The 27,152-nt window shown below is 44.7% G+C and overlaps 1 protein-coding gene across 1 annotated transcript in view; it reads right to left on the reverse strand.

Annotated features, from left to right (window-relative positions):
- The window catches only part of GALNTL6 (polypeptide N-acetylgalactosaminyltransferase like 6), a 1,130,106-nt gene that overhangs the window by 163,330 nt on the left and 939,624 nt on the right, over positions 1–27,152 (reverse strand). Inside the window, exon 6 of the mRNA XM_024750526.1 lies at positions 24,456–24,639. Within this exon, the coding sequence (XP_024606294.1) occupies positions 24,456–24,639 (184 nt within the window). The remainder of the gene's footprint in view (positions 1–24,455; positions 24,640–27,152) is intronic.

A 27,152-nucleotide genomic window follows, 5' to 3' on the forward strand; every position in this document is an offset into this window, starting at 1 on the left:
CTCCTCAGGACCTGGCTGAGTTCTGGGGGGCTGGACAGAGCACACTGGGCCTTTGGGGTCCCTAGGTTGCTAGGGAGTGAAGTCCTGTAGGCTGTGTTTTTAGAACAGCAGTCGTGTATTCACGGAGGCAAGTCTGTTCAGGGGAGCAACGATCAATCCTGTCTCTTACCTCTAGTTTACCTCTCGACTCTGTCTTATTTTTCCCATTTCTAGAGTCACAGTCATTGTTTACACTCTGTTCTCTGCTTGACTCGTCTAAGCGCACTTAGTTTCAACTCCAGCCATTCTGGACTCTGTACCCCGTTGCCAGAGGTATTTTCCTGAAAACACAGAGGGGACCATATTATCTGCTCTCTGATCTCCTACGGTTTTGTTCAAAGAATGAAATCCCACCTTCTCAGATGAAACCCGCCCTAGCTGACTCTGCGCTGTACTTTTAGCTTGAACACTGACACTACATCCCCCTGGAGCCAGCCCAGCCGTCAGTGAGGGACCTGCCGGGACCCGGCTCTCCTTGGGACGCCTGGAGCTGCAGAGGCTTCATCTTTCTCTGCCCCCCGCCCCGGACCTCCTGGCCCTTCAAGGGCCAAGTCAGGCAGCAAGCATCCCCAGCTGGAGTTGCGTCGCCCAGGTGATCACGTACCGTTTCCCGAGTCACCAGGGCTTCTCCCACTGGCTCACCCTGTGGTAACTCCCTCCACCACGAGGAGAGCACGGGCAGCTCAGCGAGCCCCGGGGCCCCGTGGGAAACTCCCAGCTGCTTTCAAGCACTTTTCATGCCTGTCGCTTCCCTGCCCCATGGGGACATCTCAGCAGGTCTCAGGTCCTCCGCGGTGGATGAATTCAGCCAGAACAGGTCCTTCTTCAGGTCGTAGGAAATCTCAGGCAATCAGAAATAGAAACATTCTCGTCCAATTCCAAGCTTCTTCCTCAACACAGGTGGCACCCGGGGTCCAGAACAGGCCGTGGAGAAGGGAGGGGCTCCGTCTTGCCGGCTCCCCTTCCCGCCTTTCTCCTCACTGGACCGCGGCTCCTCCGCGGCTGGGGGAGGGGGGCGAGGAGAGGGCCCGAGACCTCACTCAGCAGGGCTGTGTGGAGAGCTCTCCGGCTGCTCGCTTTCTTCTGTCCTGCTTGGGCCCAACACCGGCTGGCTCTCCAACAGGGGTGTGTGTGTGTGTGTGTGTGTGTGTGTGTGTGTGTGTGTGTAAAAGTGTGTGTGTGTGTGTGTGTGTGTGTGTGTGTGTGTGTGTGTGGGTGTGTGTGTGGGGAGCCCAGAGGGGGTGCGGGGACAGCACGCTTGTCTTACACACACACACATACGTACCATACACACACACCAGAGTACATGCATCTACATATACCACACACCTCGCCACAACACACACACACCTCACCACACATATCTCACCACACACACACACCTCACCACACACACCTCACAATACACACACACCTCACAACACACACACACCTCACAATACACACACACCTCACCACACACACACCTCACCACACGCACACCTCACCACACAACTCACCACACACCTCACCACACACACAATCTCACCACACACACACCTCACCCCACCACACACACCTCACCACACACACCTCATCACATACACACCTCACCACACACCTCACCACACACACCTCACAACACCTCACCGCACACCTCAGCACACACACACACCTCACCACACACCTCACCTCACCACACACACACCTCACAACACACACCTCACCACACAGCTCACCTTACCACACACACCTCACCACACACGCACACCTCACCACACACACACCTCACCACACACACACACCTAACCACACAAACACACCTCACCACACACACACCTCACCACACACTCACCACACACACACACACCCATACACACCCATGCCCTGTGTGTAGAGGGCTGCTGTCCACCCTGGCAGTGAGAGGACTTGGCGGGAGTGGCTGTGGCGCAGGCCCGGGCTCGTCCCGTGAGGCCTCCCCCCTCAGCTGTGTGGTGGGAGCCCGGGGTACCTTCTCCTGAGGGCGGCCTGGCTGTGCTCTGGTCACTTGAGCGGCAGGTCCTGACCTGAGCACCCTGGATGCTGACTTGGCTGGAAGGTGGCAGCCCATTTCCCTGGGTTCCCGGTTTTGAGCAGTAGTGGTCACTGTGCAGGCCTCCTGTCTCCTTTCAACAGTCCTTAAGGAGACCTGCTTCTGAGTGAAGACGACTCGGGGTGGAATCCCAGGTGTAGCTTCTGCCCCATCACCTTGACCTGTTACTTTGCAGAAGACACGAGTTAGCGTTTCCTCGGGTGTGGAGTGCACGTTGTAATTTGTACCAGGGCTGCTCCCAGAAGCGTTAGGAAGATCAAACAGAAAGCACACGTGAGATGACCTTGTACACTGCCTATTACCAGACCTGTGCCAGGCACCGCTATTAATAATAGCAACAGAATTCTGAATACTATTTTGAAGCAATATTATGGAATTTCACTTGGCAGAATCTGAGAAAAACCTTTTGACATCTTGGAGAAAGTACTTATGGAAATCGTCGTTATATGTCCTGCTGTGCTAAGAGGGATTGGCTTGGGGAACTAGGCATCTGGGTCTGGAAGGTGAAGTGTTCCTTTAAAGATGCTTATTTTAGTGTGAATTGGTTTAAAACATTTCTTTAACATCAAAAACCTAGTTTCGTGTTATCATGTTAAAGGAACAGGAGTTTTCATGGAGGAGAAAGGGGAACCCAGGCTGAATAGCCGTTGAGGAATGGCTTAGGTTGGGTGCTCAGGGAGAACTAGGGGTGTCCTCGGGTACTTGGTAGATGATTTTACCATCAAGGTGTCCTCTGGATAGGAGCAGGGGAAGGAAAAGGAGGAAATGCATCCGTGACGTCCCAGCTGAGGGCTGATCTCCCCTCCCTCCTTGAAGGGATCCAATAAGACATATGGTTTCTTTGGAGACAAGGCCCCAAAGAAAGCCCCACTCTAACCCCTCACCTCACTGTTACCCAGCCTGGGGAGCAAAGCTGCAGGATGGAGCTGCTGTGAGAGGCCTCCGTCTCATCCTGGGTCTGTTATGCAGCCGCTGAACTGGCCTGAGGTTAGCTGTGCTCTGGAATGGAAACTCTTTGCACAGGTGTTTTTGAGCCTGGAGTCACACTCCAGGGCAGTTAGAGAGAAGGATGGTCATTTTAGCTTTCTCGCAGACACAGATCGTTGAGTCCGGGCCTGCTACTTGTAGAGATGATAAAAATGTTAAAACTAGAAAGCCCTTTAGAGTCTCCAGAAACATTAGGACGGTCCGATTTAAGATGTTCTAGCATCTAGCGCTACAGTGAACGCGTATTGGTGGAGCTACATTCTATCTCTGTTTCAAACCCGGGTGCAGCTTGTGGGAGACCTGGAAGTGAGTTCCCACAGTTCCCAGTGTTCTCTGCAACAGGCAGATCTTAGCATTCTCGATTTTGTGTCACAGATAAATAGCGATGCGTCTGAGAATCCTCTTGGGGCAGGGGAAGGTGGGCTCAGGCAGATCTGGGTGCGCTCGGATCTCAGCTCCGCCGCTGCCTGTGTGACCTTGAGGGGGTCTCTTAGCTCCGTGAGCCTCCGTCTTCCCACCACTTAGATGAAGAGGATACTTATGATCAGCTAAAGGACTGAGGTGGGGATTAAAGTCAATCAAAGCAGAACACGTAGGGCTGCAACTGGCCATTAGTAGAGGCTCAACCAACGGCAGAAGCCACTGTTGCGGTTATTTATCTTTCCTGGGTTGTCCTTTTGGGCCCTAAGGTGTGGAAGGCAGGACACACTGGCATCCCCCCTGATATGCGTATCCTCCCTTGGAGGGCAACACTCAGGAAAGACAACCTCCCAAGTCACCTTGGGTGGGTCTGTGCATCAATATTTGCACCTTGATGCAGTGGCCTTAGGACCACAGCAACCGTCAAGGTCAAGGCCGACACTCTTGTGTTTTACAGAAGAGCCTGAGGTCCAGAGAACTGAAGTGATTGTCCAAGATTATGAGGAAATGAGTGGCCAGGCTGGGCTCCTGTGACGGCTCCCCGGGGCCCTTCCAAGCGTGGCCAGAGCCTGCCATTCCACCCCTGCTTTCCATCCACTTCCCGCTAGAGCTTTTACACGCAGTTTCCCTTCCCCAGAAGTCATCTGTTCTCCTTTCTCTCCCTAACTCTCTCCACTGCTATTCTCTTTTGAGGCTGACCTTTAGTCCCTTTGGCACATTAAGTTGGGGCGGTTTGTACAATGGATCACAGGGCCTCGTGGATGTTTGCTTATGTCTCTGTCTTCAGCAGCAAACAGACAGGGAGAGCAGAGGTGAAGCTTCACTCACCCACACTATGCCGGTTGTAGGTCAGAATGCGGCATTTACTGTCTAAAAACCATTTTTAACTTGTTTCATTGTGTTGATCAGGCCGGCCCAGGAGATGCTCAAATTCACACAGTGGATCAATGAACCCAGTGTCGTGTTCTACCTGCAGCGCCAGCCATTTATCTCCATGTACCTCCTAAGCCACCCTTCAGAATCTCTGGGGTCTATCTTTTTTCTGTCCCCGTGTTCTTTCAGAAGAGCACTGCCAGAGGAGATACCAGGAATAATGTTGTCTCTGTATCAGCTGACCTGTAAATAAAGCCACAGTGTGACTGCCTGATGATTTTACGATCAGAGTTTGCTTTGGTCCTTCTTCAACTTGGGACATTTTGGACATTCAGCCTGGAGGTTATTTGTTTTGATCTGTAGTCTGCATTACCTTTAAGAGAGCCTCCTTTGCAAAAACAAGAATTTGGACTTTTTGTCGATGCTTTCTTTTAAAACAATTTACCTTTCATTCCAACAGGTGGCAGTATAACACAACAATAACCTGAGCAAACAGCTTTGACTCTTTTAGGCTCAAAGCAACGGGAGTTTCGTTCTGGGTTAGATTTCTACAATAATTCTAAATTAAGAAGATAGACTAAGAAGACTAAAAATTTAGTTCTGAGAATTCCTTTATACCTGTCACTTGAAAATATGAAACGGAAGAGGATATCTAGGAAAAATTCTCGTGAACTATTTTAGTATATGCATTAGTCTTAAAGAATTTTTTGTTGCTATATTTAATTCTCAATATTATGTTAGTTAAGATAAAATTATTGGGGCTATTGATGTGACCTCAGATGAGAAAACAGTCTTTCTGTGGAATTTATTTAAATGTGTGTACTTTCTAGACATATGTATATTTATTGCCACACGTCTTTCAATGAGTTATTTCAGCCTCTCAGAATTATGGTTTATTTTTTTTGACTCAGCACAGCTTGCAGAATTAGGTTTCTTTAATTTAGTTTCTCAGAATTCGTTTAGTTTTCCGTAACTTCTAGGGAATTTCTTCAATAAAATTGGAAAAAATATTCCTCAGACCAAGATGAATCATATGTCAGAGGAGGCAAGAAATAGTTTCCAGGGCGAGTCTAGTTAAAATTTTGGATACCAAGAAGCAGAGATTAAAACTCAGAAATCTATTACTTAAGGGATCTATCTATTACTTATTATTCTCTGGAAAGACAAACAGTAGCAAACTGCTCAATTATGATGAATAAATATTCATTACTTATGGTATCCCAATTCACTTGTGAATAAATGTGTATTTGATTGCCTTTAGTGTATTTTCTCATTCTAGACACAAGGAAAATCTTCCTACTGTGGATCCCAGCCCCCGTGCCCCATTTACTGTTTAAAAACCATTTTTAACTTGTTTCATTGTGTTGATCAGAAAGTAGACAACAGTCACCAGAGCCTGAGTAGCAGTGAGGTCCCCAGGGTGGGGTGGAAAGAAGATCTAGCACAGGGACTTCCCTGGTGGTGAAGTGGTTAAGAATCCGCCTGCCAATGCAGGGGTCATGGGTTCGAGCCCTGGTCCGGGAAGATCCCACATGCCACAGAGCAACTAAGCCTGTGTGCCACAACTACTGAAGCCCGCGCACCTAGAGCCCGTGCTCTGCCACAAGAGAAGCCACCGCAGTGAGAAGCCCGCGCACCGCAACGAAGAGTAGCCCCCGCTCGCCGCAACTCTAGAAAGCCCGCACTCAGCAACGAAGACCCAGCACAGCCAAAAATAAATAAATTTATTTTTAAAAAAAGATCTAGCATAGGGTGTCCCTGCAAATACTGACCCTTCATTTCTTCATCCAACAAATACTTACTTAGCACCTACGACCAGTGGCCACCATGTGAGGTGTGGACACAGCCGACGGGACAGGTGGACACTCTCGGCTACGGTCTTGTGGACGAGCCCTGTTTCTCTCTGTTTCTCTGCCTCTAACACTGCATTTCGACGGGTGTGAGTGTCTTGCATTCCTCTCTCTCACCTTGTACCTGTTCTCTCCTAGGTTCCGTCTCCTGTACGTGTAGAAGGAAGACCACGTGGACATGCGGAGGGGACACCACGCGGACACGGACTGCTTGTCGGGCTGCTGCATCTGAGTCACCGAGAAGGTAGGGGAGAGGCCTGGCCCGACCTGGGGCAGCTTGTGCAAGTGACCGGGTTGGGGGGTGGTTAGTTGGCCTGGGGGCCTGAGCAGGCGTCCCCCGGGTCCCCACAGGCTGCGTGTGTGTGGAGGAGAGCAGGTGTTCTCACCTGTGAGGGAAGCAGAGCAGGCCGCCCCCAAATACACCGCTTTGCCACCCTGATTATTTTGAATTAAAGTTACTTAAGAGATGACCAGGGCAAAACAGACACTCTGACCCTCCTTTGTCCCCCTGAAGGCAGGAGATAAATCTCCCCTGTGAAGGGTCCCCTCCCTGTACCTGGAGGGGATAAGGCATCCTTATCACCAGAGACAGGAAACTCAGGGTCAGAAGGCTGAGTAAACAGACCTTGTGACTTTGTTGCTAATGGACTATCCCAAGCCCAAATTCCTTTGTCTTGTCAATTCTTCCCAAATTTATTGTTTCTTTGTTTAAAAGGTATAAAAGCTGCCTGCTTGGCCACTTCTTTGAGTCTCATATTTTCCCAGCTCCCATTCCCATGAAATTAAATTTGTTTTTCTCCTGCTAATCTGTCTTATGTCAACTTAATGATTAGACCAGCTGAAGAACCTAGAAGGGAAGAAGGGGAAATTCCTCCTCCCCTAACATGCCTTGGGGAGGGGACATGTGTGGTAGGTAGATGAGAGTTGAAATCTAGAGAACCAGGGAGGGATGGCCGTGACAGAGGTGAAGGGACCCAGCTTTGTGGTTTGGGGCTGGGCAGCGGGATAAGTTAGAGCCTGGACCTGGGACTCCATGGTAAGTACTTAGCAACACCTTAGACCTTCTGAGATAGATGCCAAGAGAGCAGCCAGAGATATGACAGCTGTGGACACCAGCAAGGGGGTCCAGTGAGGACAAAAGCTTCTTCTTAAAGGTCCACTGCATTCAGTGTGAATCCAGGGGAAGCTGATGAGAAAGATAAAAACTCAGATGACCCCTCTGCCCCATCATGACTCTCCCTAGTATCACGATGCCATCCTGGACCTGATGTGGAATTTGATATTTGAATGGACTGAGTTTGCATTGAGAATTGACTGAGAATTGACCTGTAAGGGACCATGTTCTGGCTCAGAAGGAATCTATATGGTGAGATTAGGGCTCACTCCCATTCCGGGACCTTGGACCCAGGAAAGAGGGCCTGTACTCTGGTCAGCTTCGGATGTCCCCTCCAACAGGATGGGCATCCTTGGGCTGACGGATGTACCCACTGGAGGCAGCACACGTCCTGGAAGTTGGGGGCTAGGTTTGCGGTATCCCCACACAGGGGTGCTGGGTGCTTCTGAGACTGCATTCTCTTCTTCCATCCTCTTTCCTGGGGCTGCCCTCCTGTGGACAGGAGCTTGGGGTGGAGGGGTGGCCAGAGGGTGACTATTTTTGTGGATGGAGCAGGACACCCGGGCTTCACATCCTCCTGCATGTGCCCACGGCGGTCGAAGTGCAGGCAGGGCAAGTGGGCTGAGACAGGCTGCCCACACACAGCGCCACGTCGGTAGAGCTTGTAGGAGGAATTCGACTTGCAGACCTGGCCTTCCTGGTGATGGGAAGGTATATTTACCAAGGTGGGAGGAGAGAACAAAACTGGATCGTTTGCTTGTTTGATTTATAACTTGTGTTTGGACGTAGCCCGTGGGCCTTCATCTGCTCTCTTGCCCCCGGGGCCTGCATGTGTTGGAAGCAGTCCGGCTGCTCTTGATGCAGATGATGCTCTGTCTGGGGCTCCCCCGAGTTCAGTTACAGAGACAGAGGAGGTGGCATTTGTGTGCATTTGACTGGTGACTGTATGTTTGAAACCTGTCCTAGATGCGAGAATTTTTGTCTATGAGGTGACTTCTGTTGCTATAAAAAGTTAACATTTAATTCTTGGAGCGTGTTAAGCCAAGGAAAAATGCTTGGCTGGTCTGAGTTTTCTCGAGCTTTTGCAGTTGTGGAGCTGGGGAGGGACTGTTGGTGGGAAACAGCGCCCACTCCCCCGTGGGCGTTGCATGAGCGCTGCCCTGATGTTCTCTTGTGGGCACAGCCCTTCCCCCCACTGCTGGCCTTGACTCATGTGCCCTTCAGACTGGCTTTCTGTCCTCCGGCTTGTGACGTCATCATCTCTTTCCTCTGATGCATCGCTCTTCACTTGCTTTCTCCCTTTGGGTACCACGTCCTGCGCGCGTTTTCTTCCCCGTCCACTGCAGTCGGAACCCTCCGGCCTTGGCCTTGTGAATCTTCTGCTCCCCTGCCCTGGGTCCCCTGACTCCACAGCGGGATCCAGGCCAAGCTCACTCTCATTCCTACTGATGGGAGAACAGCCAAAACCGAGGAGTAAGACGTGACACCACCAACATCCTGGTGTGACCCCAGTCCCCCAGCCGAAGAAGGTTCAAGCTGGAAGGTGTCCTCAAGGTACCTTTTGACTCAGAAACTACAGCCTGTAGACTCCAGGTCTCCACCCCCAACAACATGAGGCTCCCCTGATGGGTGGCCTGGGCCTTTGCCTCTCCCGTGGATTACGTCCTGTAACCTCTCCCCGCTCAAGAAGCTTACTTTGTCCAATTTTTGTTGGCATGCCAAGAAACAAAAGCAGACATCCTTTTCTCCTTATCATATTTTCAGATGTATTTACCCCAAGAAGTGTTAGACAAGAAAGAAAAAAAAAAAGAAAGAAAGAAAAAAGGAAAAAGAAACTGCTTAATTGTTGCTTTGAAGGAGGGAATGGTGGTTTGGCTAAAAGCGTTTCCTCCGTGGATATGGCTTTACTGTAGATACTGCTCCTGGACCCCAAATAGATAATCAGGACAGCAAACAATAAAGACGGATCACTTCAGTCACAGGGAAGCTAATAAAAGTCTGTTACTTTTCTAATATCACTCATCTCTATTTACATCTAGGGGGTGTGTGCATTACTGTTTTATTATCCTATTCTGCTTACTTATATTTGCTCAGACTTTATTAGAAGAGTGAGATGGGGAATCCATCATTTCTGATTGATTCATTTCTTTATTCTGAAGTTGCTTTTCAATCACATATACAACTCATTTCTGAGCACAGTCTCACCGCTATGGATTGAATGTTTGCGTCCTCCAAAATTCATATGTTGAAACCTAACACCCAATGTGATGGTGTTTGGAGGTGAGGCCTCTGGCGGTGTTGAGGTCATGAGGGTGGAGCCCATATGAATGGGATTAGTACCTTTATGAAAAAGGGAGCAGAGAGCTCCCTTGCCCCTTCCACCAGGTGAGGACACAGCAAGAAGATGGCCATCTGTAAGCCAAGGAAGTGGGCCTTCACCAGACACCAGATCTGCCAGTGCTGTGACTTGCCAGCCTCCAGAACTCTGAGGAGTACATTCCTATTGTTTATAAGCCACCCTGTCTACAGTATTTCCTTACTGCGACCCCAAAGGACTTAGACACTCACCTCCGGCCATGTGATTTGGAACGAAATCCACCCACCTTGGAAGACCTCATCGTAGACTCAAAGATAGGCTATATGTATTTCTTGCTCTTAACTATCCAAATGGACTCACTTCAAAAAATAATTTGAGGTGATTTATAAGCAAATTTAATATGTATAATCAAATTTACATAATGATAATAAAGCCATCCTAATCATTATAATTATAATATAAAATAATAATATAATGATAACATGAGTACATATGTATATAAAATCATGGAATTGGGTCTCTGGCAGCCAACATGTTCCATCTCTGTGGCAGAGAACTTCAGGAAAAGAGACTTTCAGTCACTCTCTGTCCAGCCCTTTGGTCAAGTTACAGACCTGCCCTCTGATCTTTGCTCAGGTCCAGCAGCATCACGGGGCCATCAGACCCCTGCCCGCTGAGTCCCGGATGCAGACTCCAGTTTTCATCATTTCTTTCACTATAAACACTCAAGGCTTCATCTGAACACCACGTGTAAGGTTTAATTTTCTTAACTGGACTTCGTATCTGTGCATGTTCCCCAGGCTGTTATACTTGCCTACCCTCCAGTTCTAAGACCATGACCCCCACCAAGTCCACTAACCACCCCCCAGCCCTTCCTTCCAATGGGCTTCCAGCAGTGCCCTCACGGCCCACTGCTCCCCTCGGGTGCCTATCGGTGTCTAGAACTTGACAGCCCTGGATTCTGACAGCATCTCGGTGCTTGTTAGAAATGGAGAGAACTTGAAGGATCAATATCATTACCTTATTAAGAACCAGCCTCTTGTGAAAGATGTTCTTCTCTCCTGGATTGTGGATTTCCAGATGACTTTCATTATCATTCATAATGTAAAGGCTTCCAGGAAGGCCTTCCGCTACCAGATGGTTTTTCCTAGAACATTCCCTTATCAGCTCTGTTCCTTCTACATGCAGAATAAAGGCCTTCTAAGTCTGGTCTCGACCATAATTTGTTTCTTTTTCTTTATCTTCTACCACTCCCCTATAAGAATCACCTCTTGTTCAGACTAGTCTTTGGGTGACACCCTACAAATACTGTGCTGTAACATTTTCCTCGGCTGTTATCCTTTTCTGAAAAACTGTCGCCTCTTCTTCACGGATACACAGCCCTGTTGGACCATACCCTCTCCTGAACTTAATATTTACTGCATCCATTTAATAAATATTTATTGGGCACCTGTTATGGGCAGGAACTTGGTACTAGAGGCGCATGAGTAATGAGTGATGAGTAAATCGAATAAAACAGTCTTCCCTGCCCTCATTCTAGTATCAATGTTAGCAATGATTAGAAGGAAAAAAAAGAGTTGTTGACTGGAGAAAGGAAGGAAAGAGGACAGCAGAGCGGGAGCTTCAGGTGAGAAAACAAAGCTAAATGCACCTGGGCCTTGGGTTTATATTCCTGTTCCCTGGGAGGGAAAGGGGAAGTTGGGTGAATGGCAGAGGGTCTGTTAAATTCTCCCTGCTCTGGTATGATGTCCTCACGGGTAGAGTAAATGTTGCTGAACCTTGGGTTCTAGGAAGGGGGCTCATTCACGGCGGTTGGTTTCTCCTTAGCTGAATGCTAGTAGAACTCTAATGAAAGAATGGGGAGTCAGAAACAGGAGATCTGGAACTCAGTGTGATTATATCCTGGGGCACAGAACCCATACAGGAGTCCAGACAAGGAGTGAGTGTATGTAGAATCAAGGCACATCTCGGGGTTGGGGGCAGGACACAGAAAACAGTCATCACACATGAGACAGAAAGAGGGACTCAGGACAGCGGTTTGAGAAGCAGAGCAAAGCGGTTAATGGTCGAAAGAACAGGTAAATGGACAATGAAAGTCAACAGTCCGTCTGTGAATTCCACAGTTCTTCAGTACGTCAGAAGCCATTGCTAAGTCTTAAGTGGTGCAGGTTTATCGGTAAGTACTGGATGGCCCTGGCGGTGGAGAGGTGATGGGCTGATTCTGCCCAGGGGAGCCTGGGGTGCAGCCTGGCTATGGAGGAGCTAACTAACCTGAGAGACCAGGAATGAGAGTCCGAGTCCAAGGTTCAAGAGGAGATATTACAGCAAGTCCCCTACACACGACCCTTCAAGCTGCAAACTTTCAAAGATGCGAACGTGCGGTCGCGTGTCCAAATACGGAAGTTAGTTCACGTGTCAGGCGTACATTGTCATGTGCGTGCGTCCTCTACAACTGGTTGTGCTTTTGTGTACTTTACAGTACTCTATAGAGTACAGTAGTACAGTATCTTTATTTTCAAGCCCAGGATGTCCAGAAGCAAGTGTAAAAGCAGTGGTGAGGTAACTGGTACTGCTAAGAAGCACCAAGAGATAATGATGTAAACAAAAGTGAAGATAATTGAGAGAGTAGAGCGAGGCAAAAAGATGTTTTTTATGTATCATTTGTGTGAAAAGTATTATAAACCTAGTACAGTACTGTACAGCCGATTCTGTTAGTTGGGCGCCTAGGCTAACTTTGTTGGACTTATGAACAAATTGGACTTAAGAACGCGCTCTTGGAATGGAACTTGTTCGTATGTAGGGGACTTACTGTACCGAAGAAACAAGGACGGGGGCTCCGTAGGACAAAAGTCACGGTGAGGGTGTTTCTGAGTTCCACCGGGACCGCAGTCCTGAGTGACTGGTGAACAGGGACAAGAATCTATCTCAGCCTGCAGGAATAGGTCTCATCTCCTTTCGTAATAGCATGGTCTACCAGGTCTCCTGTGATGGAGTGACCCTAAAGGGAGTGGTGGCAGAAACAGGTTTAGAAGTCCAGCTCATGGTCGGATATCAGAAAGGGGGCATCAAAGCCACGGCCACCTCAGGAACCCAGAGACCTCCAGAGAGCAGGACAGAGGAAAGAAGAGAAGGGCAGCACAGGTAGAATAAAGGCAGTGACTGTTAATTCAGGAATTAATCTTGTTAACGTTATCCTGGATGCTGGAAAAAGGAGAAATACATAGGGAGCATCTTGCTGGGGTAAAGATCACTCCCCCTGCAGAGGGAGAAAGAAGTCCTGACCAGGGAAAAGGCTCATCACAAGCCCTTGGTGTGAATTGTTTATCAGATGGCGATTCTCCCCGAGACCTAGGACCGGGATAGCCAAAGAGCCCAGAGAGGGAGCAACGGGGAGGGGTGTTCATGGGGACAGATGGATCATTAACAATTTTGCTTTCTAACACCTCTGCCCACGTTACAGCCTTTAAGTTGACATTAAAAAACTCTTCCATGGGGTTTCATTCTGGGCTTTCAAGGGAGATTGATTTTATTCAATGTTTTGATTTGTTTTTAAGACCCTGAGACATTTCTGTTCCTTGATTCTCACCCTCTGTAGAGTAGGGCACCACTTAGAAATTTGACAGTATTTTTCCTTAAACATTTTGTCCTTTTGTGATTGTCAAATATGGAATTAGGTCTTGTTAGAAACAGACCAGCAGCTGTCATTGTTGACATTTCCCTTCATTAGGAAGAAACTGAAAGCTGACATTTTCAACCTACCAGCTCCGGTTAAGCTGGTCAGATAAGACAGTTCAGCTTCAGAAAAGACAGTGTGGGAAGCAAGGCAATCTTTCCCCTCTCCTGCTCTCCTTACAGAGCTGCCACGAAACCTTCACTGATAAAAACCACTGCACTTCATGGGTGCCAAAGTGTCTCTTCAAGGGGGAGGAAACGAAAAGTATCAGTTGACCCTAGGAGTTGAAGTCCGAATGAATGAAAGAAGGCATTGATTTGATGCCTATGAGATTATTGATTAACTCTAAGATTTGAAATCTGAATGAACGAAGACATTGATTTGAGTCCTGGTTTTGCCTCTTGGTAGTGAGCTCATTTCTCTGGTTCTCACTTTATTTGCAAAACTGGAGAAATAACAATAGCTCCTTTACCTACGCCAAAGGGTTATTACAAGGAGTCAATTAGGTAAAATGTAGAGAGGTGCTTTACAAATGTTAGATTTTATGTTACATACTACATGGGCTTAATGAAATAGGTTATTTGGTCAGATTAATGGAAGGACTTCTGGAATCATTCAAAGGTCATGCAAGAACTGTGGTTGAGGTTTTGGAGAGCTGGAGTCCTATTTCACTCTCCTGGAACTCATCGCTAGGCTAAATTGATGAATGTATTTTCTTTTCTTTTTTAAAAAATTTTTTTTTTTTTCTTTTTTGCGGTACGCGGGCCTCTCACTGTTGTGGCCTCTGCCGTTGCGGAGCACAGGCTCCGGACGTGCAGTCCCAGCAGCCATGGCTCACGGGCCCAGCCGCTCCGTGGCATGTGGGATCTTCCCGGACCGGGACACGAACCCATGTCCCCTGCATCGGCAGGTGGACTCTCAACCACTGCGCCACCAGGGAAGCCCTTTTTAAAATTTTTTAATGGAGTATAGTTGATTTACAATGTTGTGTTAGTTTCAGGTGTACAGCAGAGTGATTCAGTTATACATGTACATGTATCTATTCTTTTTTGATTCTTTTCCCATATAGGTTATTACAGAGTACTGAGTAGAGTTCTCTGTGCCATACAGTAGGTCCTTATTAGTTATCTATTTTGGGCTTCCCTGGTGGCGCAGTGGTTGCGAATCCTCCTGCTAATGCAGGGGACACGGGTTCGAGCCCTGGTCTGGGAAGATCCCACATGCCGCGGAGCAACTAGGCCCGTGAGCCACAACTACTGAGCCTGCGCGTATGGAGCCTGTGCTCTGCAACAAGAGAGGCTGTGATAGTGAGCCTATCACTATCACACCACGATGAAGAGTGGCCCACACTTGCCGCAACTAGAGAAAGCCCTCACACAGAAACAAAGACCCAACACAGCCAAAAATAAATATAAAAATAAATAAATAAATAAAATAGTTATCTATTTTATATAGAGTAGTGTGTATATATCAATTCCAATTTGTCCCTCCCCCGCTTCCCCCTTTGGGAACCCTAAGTTTGTTTCCTACATCTGTGACTCTATTTCTGTTTTGTAAATAAGTTCATTTGTACCAGTTTTTTAGATTCCACACCGAAGTGATATCCTATAATATTTGTCTTTCTCTGTCTGACTTACTTCACTCAGTATGACCATCTCTGGGTCCATCCATCTTGCTTTCTAACCTAATCCCCTCCAAAGTTTGAGACTACAGTTTCGAAACCTTAATCACAGAGAATTATGTGTTTGAAGATTGAGGTTGAGGCAGCTAATACTGTGGTAGCTTGTTTGCATCATTTTGGGTTTTTGAGGGAAAAGGGGGCAAAGTTTGGAAGCAATTGCTTGAAGGTCACAGCAAAATCTATGAGGTATATTGACTTAGCTTGAGACGTAGAATATGAATAAAATTCTCCCACCTACCAAATGGATATTCCAGGGTTTACAGGTAACCCAACTGAAAAAAAAGGAGAAGGTGAACAATGCCTGGTGCAACTCAGAGGTGAAAGTGGAGAGACCCGTCCAGTCTCCTTTTCCACGTGGGGAGCCTATTCCTTACTAATCTTGATTAAATTCAGACTGGGCACTATTGGGTCAAAACTCATGTGAAAAGAGAAAAAGTGAGTATCTTTACTTTCAAATTCTAAGTAAATTAAGGTACAGCTCAGTCCCCACCGGGAATTTACCCAAGTGGGATGTTACAATTTTGAACGGCAAACAGTGCAATCAATAAGGCGCCGACTAAAGCTAGTTGCTCGTTCTGGGCAGCAAGTGACTTGACTGAAGTCTGTTGTTCTCTGCTCTGCATTAATAAGCCAAAGCCACAGTGCCCACCAAGGAGAACGATCCCCTCTAGCTCTCTGCTGGGCAGCTCAAGCGTGGGCCCCTGGCCTTCCGAGCAGAGGGCCGGCCAGCTCTCAGCCTTGCTCAGACCCCTCCACTGTGCAGCCTTGTACAGCCACAGCCCATCTGGTTGAGGGGACCTGGTATCATTTTGTTTAACTCAGCGTCGAACACATCTGGAGAAAAGACTTGTGAGAGGATTGGTGATGGCCAGTGATGCTTTCAGTTTTGTGGTGGTCATTTACCTACATGCACTGCTGTTTGAAGAGGAAGTCACTGTTTTCTCTGAAAATGTTTTCTTCTGTTTGATTATCCCTGAAGCACTACAGAATGTTTCGTCTCTGAGCAGAGAGGGAGGTGGAAATTTCCATGGAATAGTATGAATCCTTACCTCTGGGTCCTTATTCCACTTTCTTACATAAACTTTAGAAAATTATCTCTTGAGCCTGAATTACCTTATTTGTAAAAACGCAGATGATATTATTTATTTCATAGACTTGAGATAAGGATTAAGTGAATTCGCAATATATGGAGATTTCCTCCCCAGCACCTGACACATAGTAATAGGCATTTAACAACTCTAAGTTTCCTCCCCACCACCGTGGTGTGGATGCAAGAATGCAGCACAGAATGGGAAGTCAGCAAGCCCAGATTCTAGCAGTAGCTGTGAAATTTATCAGTTGTGACACTGGATAAGTCTCATAGACCCTAGTCTAGATTTCTTCTTCTATAAAAAGAGGTGTTCTTTTTGATGATAGCCATTCTGACAGGTATGTGATGATATCTCATTGTGGTTTGGATTTGCATTTCCATGATGATTAACGATGCTGAACACTTTTCACGTGCTTGATGGCCATCTGTATGTCTTCTTTGGAAAAATGTCTATTCAGTTCTTCTGCCCATATTTTAATCAGGTGGTTTGTTTTTGTATTGAGTTGTATGAGCTGTTTATATATGTTGGATATTAATCCCTTATCAGTCATATTGCAAATATTTTCCCCCATTCAGTAGGTTGTCTTTTCATTTTGTTGATGGTTTCCTTTGCTGTGCAAAAAGCTTTTAAGTTTAATTAGGTCCCATTTGTTTATTTTTTATTTTATTTCCTTTGCTTTTGGAGATGGATCCAAAGAAATATTGTTGCGATTTATATCAAAGGGTGTTCAGCCTATGTTTTCCTCTAGGAGTTTTATAATATCCGGTCTTACATTTAGGTCTTTAATCCATTTTGAGTTTACAAATGTTGGTGAGGATGTGAAGAAAAGGGAACCCTCATACACTGTTGGGGGGAATGTACATTGATGCAGCCACTGTGGAAAACGGTATGGAGATTTCTCCAAAAACTAAAAATAGAACTACCATATGACCCAGCAATTCCACTCCTGAGTATATATCTGAAAAAAACAAAGACACTAATTCAAAAAGATACATGCATCCCAATGTTCATAACAGCGTTATTTACGGTCGCCAAGACATGGAAGCCACCTAAGTGTCCATCAACAGATGAATGGATAAAGAAGATGTGGTACATATACACAGTGGAATACTACTCAGCTATGAAAAAGATGAAAATTTTGCCATTTGTAGCAACATGGATGAGCATGGAGGATGTTAGGCTAAGTGAAATAAGTCAGACACAGGAAGACAAATACTGTACGATATCCCCTATATGTGGAATCTAAAAACGACAACAAACTAGTGAATATAACAAAAAAGAAGCAGACCACAGATATAGAGTAACTAGTGCTTACCAGTGGGGAGAGAGGAGATGGGCAATATGGGGATAAGGGATTAAGAGGTACACACTATCAGGTATAAAATAAGCTATAAGGATATATTGTACAACACAGGGAATCTAGTCAGTATTTTATGATAACTGTCATTGGAGTATAACCTTTTTTTTTAATTTATTTATTTATTTATTTATTTATTTTATTTATTTATTTTTGGCTGCACTGCATTCCCGCCGCTGCGCGCGGGCTCTCTCCAGCTGCGGCTCGTGGGCTGTAGGCACGCAGGCTTCAGTAGTTGCGGCGCACGGGCTCCGTTGCTCCGCGGCATGTGGGATCCTCCCAGACCAGGGCCCGAACCCGTGTCCCCCGCACCGGCAGGTGGACTCCCAACCACTGCGCCACCAGGGAAGCCCTGGAGTATAACGTTTAAAAGTTGTGAGTCACTATATTGTATGCCTGTAAATTACACAGTACTGTACAGCAGCTATACTTCAATTTAATAAATAAATAAATGAGAGGTGGAATTGTCTTTAAGGTTTCTTCTAGCTTGATAAACTTACGCTTATTGGCACATTTTTTTTCTGATTCAATTCTAAAATTTAGCACAACATTGTATTTGTTACCCAAGGGTTACTGCCCTTCACATTGTGTCGGCATTCATACTTTATGACACTCCTGTATAGGAAAGATAGTTAGCAAGTTTCCGGGGATCTGCACTCTGTCCCTTGGAAGAATAAAGGAAGACCCTGTCAGTAAATCGTTTTAGAAGGCATCTTACTTTTTTTTTTTTTTAAATTAAAACCTGTACTTTAAAAAAATTTTTTTATTTATTTATGGCTGTGTTGGGTCTTCGTTTCTGTGCGAGGGCTTTCTCTAGTTGTGGCAAGCGGGGGCCACTCTTCATCGCGGTGTGCAGGCCTCTCACTATCGCGGCCTCTCCCGTTGCGGAGCACAGGCTCCAGACGCGCAGGCTCAGTAGTTGTGGCTCACGGGCCTAGTTGCTCCGCGGCATGTGGGATCTTCCCAGACCAGGGCCTGAACCCGTGTCCCCTGCATTGGCAGGCAGACTCTCAACCACGCCACCAGGGAAGCCCGGCATCTTACTTTCATGTCACAGGGATACAGCTCTCCGTAACGGACAGGGAGAATCTTATCCCTTTGAACATGGGCTTAGCTTCACAGTGCTGGACTGCAGAACCAGCCCCAAAGAATCTACATTTGGTGCTTACATCTCAGGAGATCTTCAGTATTTGAAGTTCCAACCTTGGGATGCCTGCCAAAGGGTCATGGCCATTGCTATCCCTGCCCTGAGATATTTCTAGGCTAGGTAACAGCACTGAATTCAAACTGATGTGTCCGTGGACGTAGGGGTGTCTGAGAGAATAAATGGACATTTGTATCCTATGAGGCTTTTTCACACCCAAGTGCAGATACCTTTATTTTTAAAATTTTGGAAATTGATGGTATATAAAAGTGGAAAATAGAGAATCTCAGTCCTGGCTAATGATGGTATACAAGAATTTCATCCATGATGATTAAAACTCTATGTTTTAGAAGCCTTTGGGGAATTGTTGGAGATCTATTTGCAGAAGACGGGCAGAGTAAAAGTAATCTCTCCACAGCTGAAAGACAGAATAGAGGCAGATTCTGAAATACACAGCAAAATTGCAAAATTGAATAAACTGCTGAATTGACTGTGAGTACTTAGCACAAGGAAGCATGATCTCTAGAAACCAGTGCAAATTCTCCAGAAATTAACTTTGTTTTTAAGGTTGACAGACTCATATATTAGGGCCTGAGTACCTGACACGTTGGGTGGTATATTTCACATTATCCGTGTGAACAAGTTGGAGAAGTGTGGATGAAACTGCAGCATTCATGTGAATTTACAGAAATCGAGCATTTCCATCAATCAGCATGAACTTCCAAGGATTCTGGAGGACCTGGAGATTATGAGGATAGAACTGGAGATATTTAGCATGGAGAAGAAACAAGTTTCTTTTTTCTGCCTTGAGAGGGCCAGGCATGGTAGCTGTTTTCAAAGGTTTTTAACAGCTCTGTCATTGAAGAGGAATTTAGACATTCCTTGTGTTTCAAGTAGGACAATTTGGGATGAGGAAGGTAGAATTTTCTTAATCCACTGGAAAATGTTCCTGTCAACCAGTCTAGTGGAAGGGACAGTGTTTTGAGGTAGCAGATATTACTTCTCTGACGAGTTCAAGAGGAAGGTGGTGCAACATGGATGCAACTAGAGATGATCATACTAAGTGAAGTAAGCCAGAAAGAGGAAGACAAATACCACAGGATATCACTTATATGTGGAATCTAAAATATGGCGCAAATGAACCTATCTACAAAACAGAAACACAATATAAAAAAAGAATGTATGTGTAGAACTGAGTCACTTAGCCATACAGCAGAAATTAGCACAACACTGCAAATCAACTCTACTTCACTAAAAAAAAAGGAGGAGGCTGGTCATCTGTGTTGGATGCTGTCTAGGGGGTGCTTGCATTAAAGGGAAATTGGATAAGATAATTCTTTCTGGTTCTCTCTAAACTTTCAGATGCCGAGATAAGGTTGAAGAAATAAGTTAGTGGTCAGAAAGCAAAGGAATATCTTCCCCTTTCTTATCATGACTAAAGGAGCATATTATGTTTTGTCACACAGAAAAGACTTCAATTCCCAAGTGCCCTGCACTAGAAATAAACCAGGAATAAGGAAACCTGCTAAAAGCTATGAATACCAAGAATTTTCTAAGAGCATTATGCCATGGTTATAAGCTACCGGTATAGGAGAATAGTTCATTTTTTTTTCAAAAGACAAGAATATTTACCAAATATATCCAGTCTAATCAGAATTGTGACTGTTCCAGATAATCTGAACTGTGAATACTGCACTGTCTCTCATATTCTAGGAGTGGTTTGTCTGAAAACTAGATCTCTTTGCACATGTAAGTAATTTTTTCCTTAGAGGTCAAAGTTGTCTATGAGTTTTTCTTTTCCTTCCTAGTCAGGTTGATGAAGGTTTTGATTCCCAGTTTAGGAAGTTGATAGATTTTGAACTCTTCTGACTGTGTAACCTATATTAAGAAACACCATTTATATCATGACCTGGGATCATATATGCATTATAACTGAAATCAAATAGCTGAGAAACAATAGCTATACTTACATACCCGTATAATACTCTGAAATTTTCAATTCAATTCCTTAACTGTTAAATACTGTTCATGTCCCTCTAATTTCACAGGATTTCCAGGTTGAAAAACACTACTGGAGTCATTAGTTGGAGAAAACTCCAACAATGGTAGAATCAATGGGAGAATTCAGGTCTTGTCATTCAGGACATTTGATCAACTTGCTACAGAAAGACAATCTTTGCATATATATTGTCAGAAAGGTCCTGGAATTTGCAATACATTTCCATGTTACTCTGTAGTTCCTTTCTTCCCGACTTTTCTGCCTACTCTCCCCCTACCACCCCACCCCCAAGGAAATCCTCATAGCTACCAGTGGAAAACATGAAAGGCTTGAGAGATGTATACGTAGACCACGTTCGTTCTGTGTATCTTAAAGCTTTACATCTAGAGAAGCAAGTTTTCGCTGAAAGCACGTCTGTTTATGCGTACATTCAGGTGGCCGCCGAGATAATGGAAATGCTGACACACTGCTCAGAGCCTCTTGGGTAACTAAGCATTCTTTTATTATCAGGAAGGCAAATGCAGTTTCGAAGATCAAAGTGGACACCCCCTGGAAGCTACATTTTTTAAAAAAAGGCTAAAGTGTCTGCCTTCCTAGGAATCAAAGGGACTTAAAACAGAAAGGCAGTCGTACTGGACAGAATGCCATTGTTGACAGGATAGCAACCACCTAAGTAGGTGAGAGGAACAAGAGGTAATTTAATTCTGAAAGTTAGCACCTCTGCCAGCTCTGGGGTTAAGCAAGGTGGCTGATACTCTGATAGCCATAGCTGGGGTCTGCCTGACAAAAATTTCAACTGTCAGTGCAGGGACCGAGAATATTTCTGGAATTTTCACCATTTGAAATTCCTTTGGTAGCATTTTGATCCCACATCTTCAGAAAGCAGGGGCCCCACTGTTACAGTGGAAGTAAAGTAGAAGGTCGTTATAATCCAGTCACGATTACAGTACTTATTGGAAAAGTTATCATGGATGAATCCTTGCTCTCCAACATGGCAAACTTGAATAGTAGCTACAGGACCATGGCTATTCTGCCATCGGCTGCCATCTAATAACAGATCCACCGCGTTTAGGGTCCTTCTGTATCCTCTCCCACACCCACCTGACTTTAAATCCCACCCTAAGCCCCTTTGCCAAGACTTTCAGATGGTTACCTTCAGAGATGTCTAAAGATCATCTCTCAGCTGGGCCCACATCAAACGCTTACTAGAAACTCCTTCCCTTGGATTACTAAAAGACTTCCCTGGAGGTTTTCAATCTCCTTTAAATCTTGGCTGAAGTATTCCGAAGAGTAACAATGGGCTTCATTATTTCTTCTAATAAACTCTCCAGGAATTTACGCATCTGAAGAGGCCTCTTTCAGAAATTCTGGATACTTAATGAGTGCGCTTATTACAAAAGAAATGATTTCCCTTCGTTTTTATCAGGCTAATGTCTTTTGAAATCCCCTTTGCTTTCCCAAGAGTTTATCTTCTTAGAGAATAGAATTGGAAGAAACATTTTCCTGATGTTTATCAAATGTTTAGTGTAATTTAAAGTGAGTCACTGAAGTAATTTTTGCACTTGGGAGTTTCTCTACTGTAAACTTTTATAGCCCGTGTTATTCATGAATAGACAGTATTGATTTTTTTTGATGAATTGTATGAGCTGTTTATATATTTTGGATATTGACCCCTTATTGGTCATATCATTTGCAAATATTTTCTCCCATTCTGTAGGTTGTCTTTTCGTTTTGTTGATGGTTTCCTTTGCTGTGCAAAAGCTTTTAAGTTTAATTAGGTCCCAGTTGTTTATTTTTGCTTTTATTTTCTTTGCTTTAGGAGATGGATCCAAAGAAATATTACTGTGATTTATATCAAAGGGTGTTCTGCCTATGTTTTCCTCTAGGACTTTTATAGTATCTGGTCTTACATTTAGGTCTTTAATCCATTTATTTTTGTATATGGTGTTAGAGAATCATACAAATCAACATCAAAAAAGCAAACAACCCAATTTAAAAAATGGGCAGAAGACCTGAATAAACATTTCTCCACAGAGGATATGCAGGTGGCCAAGAGGCTCATGAAAAGATGTTCAATATCACTAATTACCAGGGAAATGCAAATCAAAACCACAATGAGATATCACCTCACACCTGACAGAATGGCCATCATCGAAAAACACCACAAATAACAAATGTTGGCAAGGAAGTGGAGAAAAGGAAACCCTCATGCACTGTCAGTGGGAATGTAAATTGGTGCAGCCACTGTGGAAAACAGCGTGGAGGCCTCTCAAAAAACTAAACATAGAAATACCATATGACCTGGCAATTCCACTCCTGCGTATATACCCGAAAAAACACCCCAAACACTAATTTGAAAAGATCCATGCACCCCAGTGTTCACAGCAGCATTAGTTATAATAGCCAAGATATGGAAGCAATGTAAGTGTCCATCAATAGATGAATGGACAAAGAAGATACATCCATGGTATATATATACAATGGAATACTACTCAACCATATAAAAGAATGAAAGCTTGCCATTTGCAGCAACATGGATGAACTTGGAGGATGTTATGCTAAGTGAAATAAGTCAGACAGAGAATGACAAATACTGTATGATATCACTTATATGTGGAGCCTGAAAAATACAACAAACTGGTGACTATAACAAAGAAGAAACAGACTCTCAGGTATAGAGAACAAACTAGTGGTTACCAGTGGGGACAGGGAAGTGGGGAGGGGCAATACAGGGGTAGGGGATTAAGAGGTATAAACTATTAGGTATAAAATAAGCTACAAGGATATATTGTACAACACAGGGAATGTAGCCAATATTTTATAGTAACTATAAATGAAGTATAATCCTTAAAAATTTTGAATCACTGTATTGTACACCCGTAACTTATATATATTGTACAGTAACTATACATCAATAAAAAAAATTAGAAAAAGACAGTATTGATTTTAACGCATGTTAAATAGAATCTTAGAGAGTGTGCAAAACCTTGATCTAGACATTTTTTTTGTACTAAGAAAAAATATAATAGTTTTAAAGTTATAAAGGTTTTAAGGATATCAAAAGGGTGAAGTATGAGCAATAGATAATAGCATGCCTTGGGCAATCTCTGGGTAACTTTTGGAAAAAGTTCACCATTAACCATTAATGGTCCTAATAGTTTGTCAAGCTGAGCCATATTTTTTTCTTTTTCTTGACATAGACAGTTCTCCTGTCCACGTTGGAAAAAAAGAATTTAGCTTTGTAGAAATCAATAGATTACTGTAAACTTATATCTGTATAGAACTAAACTGGGGGCAATATGATCAAAGATCATCTACTCTGGGTCTGTCATTTGACTGAATTCCCCAAGTTTAAGTTCTGGGAGCAGCTGCTCATCCGAAACATGGCCCTCCTTTATAAAGAAGCAATTCCCAGCAGGGCATGGAACCTAGGCCTAAATACTGGTTCATATTTTATATCATTCCCTAATGAAGAAAGGTAAAATAGTTAATTTAAATAATCCTTTAGGGAAAAGCAGAAAGAACAGAGGGAACTGAAAATGAGGAAAGAACCTCTAAGAGAGTGGCTGAAAGGGACTGCATCCCTTTTCCGTGCATTTGCTGTGAACTCTGCCTTTACTGATTCTCATACCGCACACACCCTCTCACACTCAGAAAGTTCAAGAATGTACTCAGCACAGCTTGTGATTTTACACAACTTGTACGTCTGACCTCTCCCCAGTGTTTTGCATACTTTTGCCACCCGTTTTATTCCATTTCATTAGAGATGGGTCTCCAGCTGACACACGCCTGAGTTATCTGCCCCTTCTCCCTTGGACCCTCCCTCAGCTGCTACTCACTCAAAAGGGTCGCTGGGATCCGCCCTCTGCAGCTCTGGAGGGATGGGGATCCTCTTGTAGTACATTTCCCAGTCAAAGGCGCCGCGCATGGCATCCCCGGCCTGGGCCTCGTACCCAAAGTGATTGTGGTCAATGACATCGATCATGGGGCACACGATGGTTTTGTGGTTGAGTGCAATTTGGTCTGAAAAATGAAAGCACGGAATAGGAAATGACACGCCTGCCCAGGTCATCTCTCATTTTTTCTGCCAGGAGAAGCCCTTCCTAACGCATCGTGCTCGCAGTCTGCTTCCCTGTCGCCTTCAGAGCACTTTGCAGAATCTCTGCTTGAGTGCTGGGCTTAACGTGATGGGACAGTGATTAGGTGCAATTAGTGTTGTGGTATCTTCCTCAAAGAAAGTGATGTCCCAGAGATACCTGGAGAAGAGCGTTTAGCTCTCCCTCTGTCACAGTTTAAGTGATGTCCCAGAGATACCTGGAGGAGAGCGTTTAGCTCTCCCTCTGTCCCAGTTTTGCTCTGACCTGTCCCCAGTCTGTCATTTTACAGCGCACCCAACATGCGTGGAGTATAAACAGTCCTCGTGTTCCTTCAAGCATACAGCTAGAGCCTGCTGAGAAAATACTGGCCTGCTTTCTGGAGGTTCCAAAATGTAAATATTTAACTTCATGGGTTTTTTTTTTAGCATCTCATCTTACAATGGCCATGATGGCTGTCCCTCCACCACCCCCCAAATGCTGGCAGATCATACACAGAATTCTTTGCTCTCAGGCTTACCACAGATCTTGCCAAGTCCTAGTTTGCTACTGTTCTTTAATATAGACTCCGTTTATCAAAGCTATACATTTTTATCTTCTCTCATCATAGCTGAAAATACGTTAGATGGCCTGATACTACCGCTACTATTCCTGCTACAGTTCAATTCTTGAGCAACCACTAAGGATACTCAGGCTGTTCCTAACCCTCCTAGCAACCCAGTGAGGTGGTTCTTATCATCATTCCTAGTCTGCACATGAGAAACTGAGCTCAGAGAAGTTAAATGACTTGTCCAAGGTCGCTCATCTTTTGACGGCAAGAATTAGGATGCAATCCCTGCTTAACGGTCCTGTGCTAAAGTCTGGGGTCTTTCCAGTTGGCCATGGTGCTTCTCTGAGGCAGAAAGGAGACCTATTTTCCAGTTGCACCTCCAGCTCCTCCCTTGTAGATGTTATTATGTGAGACCTGAAGAGCCAGTGCTGGGAAGGGCATGTACAGGTACTTTGGCTGACCTAGAGCAGCTACATGTGAAGTGTTGTCTCCCAACAATGTGCATTTCTTCAGTATTTACGACAACAAACTAATAGTGTCAGACAGGCAGGACTTTTAAGTGCAAACACCTGCTTTCTGGTTCTTTGGAAGACCTTTGGATGTGGCGTGTGGAATAAAATACATTTAAGTATCTTTAAAAAAGAAAAGACATAATTTAGAAATAATGAGGTTTGGCTATTTCAGCATCATTATTCTGAAGACACTGATAAGGCAGGGCATGGAAACCACAGAATCCTATGGAAGATCTCCCCCCAGATCTACCTTTCTCTCTCCCTTTCTTTTTTTTTCCCTTTCCTTCCTTCCTTCCTTCCTTCCTTCTTTCTTTTTCTTTCTTTCTTTCTTTCTTTTTCTTTCTTTCTCTCTCTCTCATTTTCTTTCTTTCTTCTTTCTCTCTCTCTTCCTTCCTTCCTTCCTTCCTTCCTTCCCTCTCTTTTTCTTTCTTTCTCTTTCATTCATTCACTCCTTAAGTTAATCCCACCAAGAGCTCAGTGGGCATCATTTTCACCTGGGCAAGCCTTGCAGTGGGCTTTAGTCCTTAAGTGGCATTCCCCCACAGATGTCTTTGACAGAGGAGACCATCATTACTGTGTCCAAAATATTTCTTCTATCACCTCTGCAGGTATTTGAGTATTAAGGTTTCAGTGACTTTCTTCAGTCAAATTCAGAATCAGGTTGATTTACAAGTTCCTTGACCAACAAGGAGTCTCAAGGTGACCCGAAGAGAATTAGTCTGTTAAACTGTCAACTTTCCCTTCAAATTTCCTCTCAGCTCTCATCCAGCAGCACCAGCTCGGGGTGAAAGTAGCATGACTAATTTTTCATCTAAGGCTTGTGCCTACATTTCAATTTCCAGGGATCAAACAAACAGACTCTTAATGGGAAATTGAAATTCAGGTAAAATCCCAAGGTGAAAAATGAACCAAGAAACTGTGTAGCTCCACCTTTTTTTTTTTTTTTTCTTTTCCATTTTGGAGGATGTGTCAAGACACTGATAGAGGAAAATAAAAAAAGATAGTGATCCTGAGCGTGAATCATTTCTTACCCATCAGGCCTACAGGAAATGAAATGCTTCAATGAGAAAAAGGGGGGCTTCTCTGTCTTTTCCCTTTTTTTTCCTATTTTTTTTTTTTTTTTTGTTAAATGCATATGAACAGTCAGAGCCTTGATAATTGGCATTTAGGGCTTGTTTGGATCATAAATAAATTAGGCCTTGTGCTGACTTGAGTATTCAGCATCATATAGGTCAAATTCCGTTTAAGGGAAACTGATGGTTGCTGATGAAACTCTAAATTGCTATGTCCTTGGACAAGCTACTTTTAATTAAAAGCTCAGAGGAATCTCTGGCCATTAGGAGCATAGAAACATCCCTTTTGATTAGGGTGTCTGGGCGA

The sequence above is a fragment of the Neophocaena asiaeorientalis genome, unplaced genomic scaffold (assembly GCF_003031525.2).
Source record: "Neophocaena asiaeorientalis asiaeorientalis breed wild unplaced genomic scaffold, Neophocaena_asiaeorientalis_V1.1 scaffold180, whole genome shotgun sequence".
Classification (NCBI taxonomy): domain Eukaryota; kingdom Metazoa; phylum Chordata; class Mammalia; order Artiodactyla; family Phocoenidae; genus Neophocaena; species Neophocaena asiaeorientalis.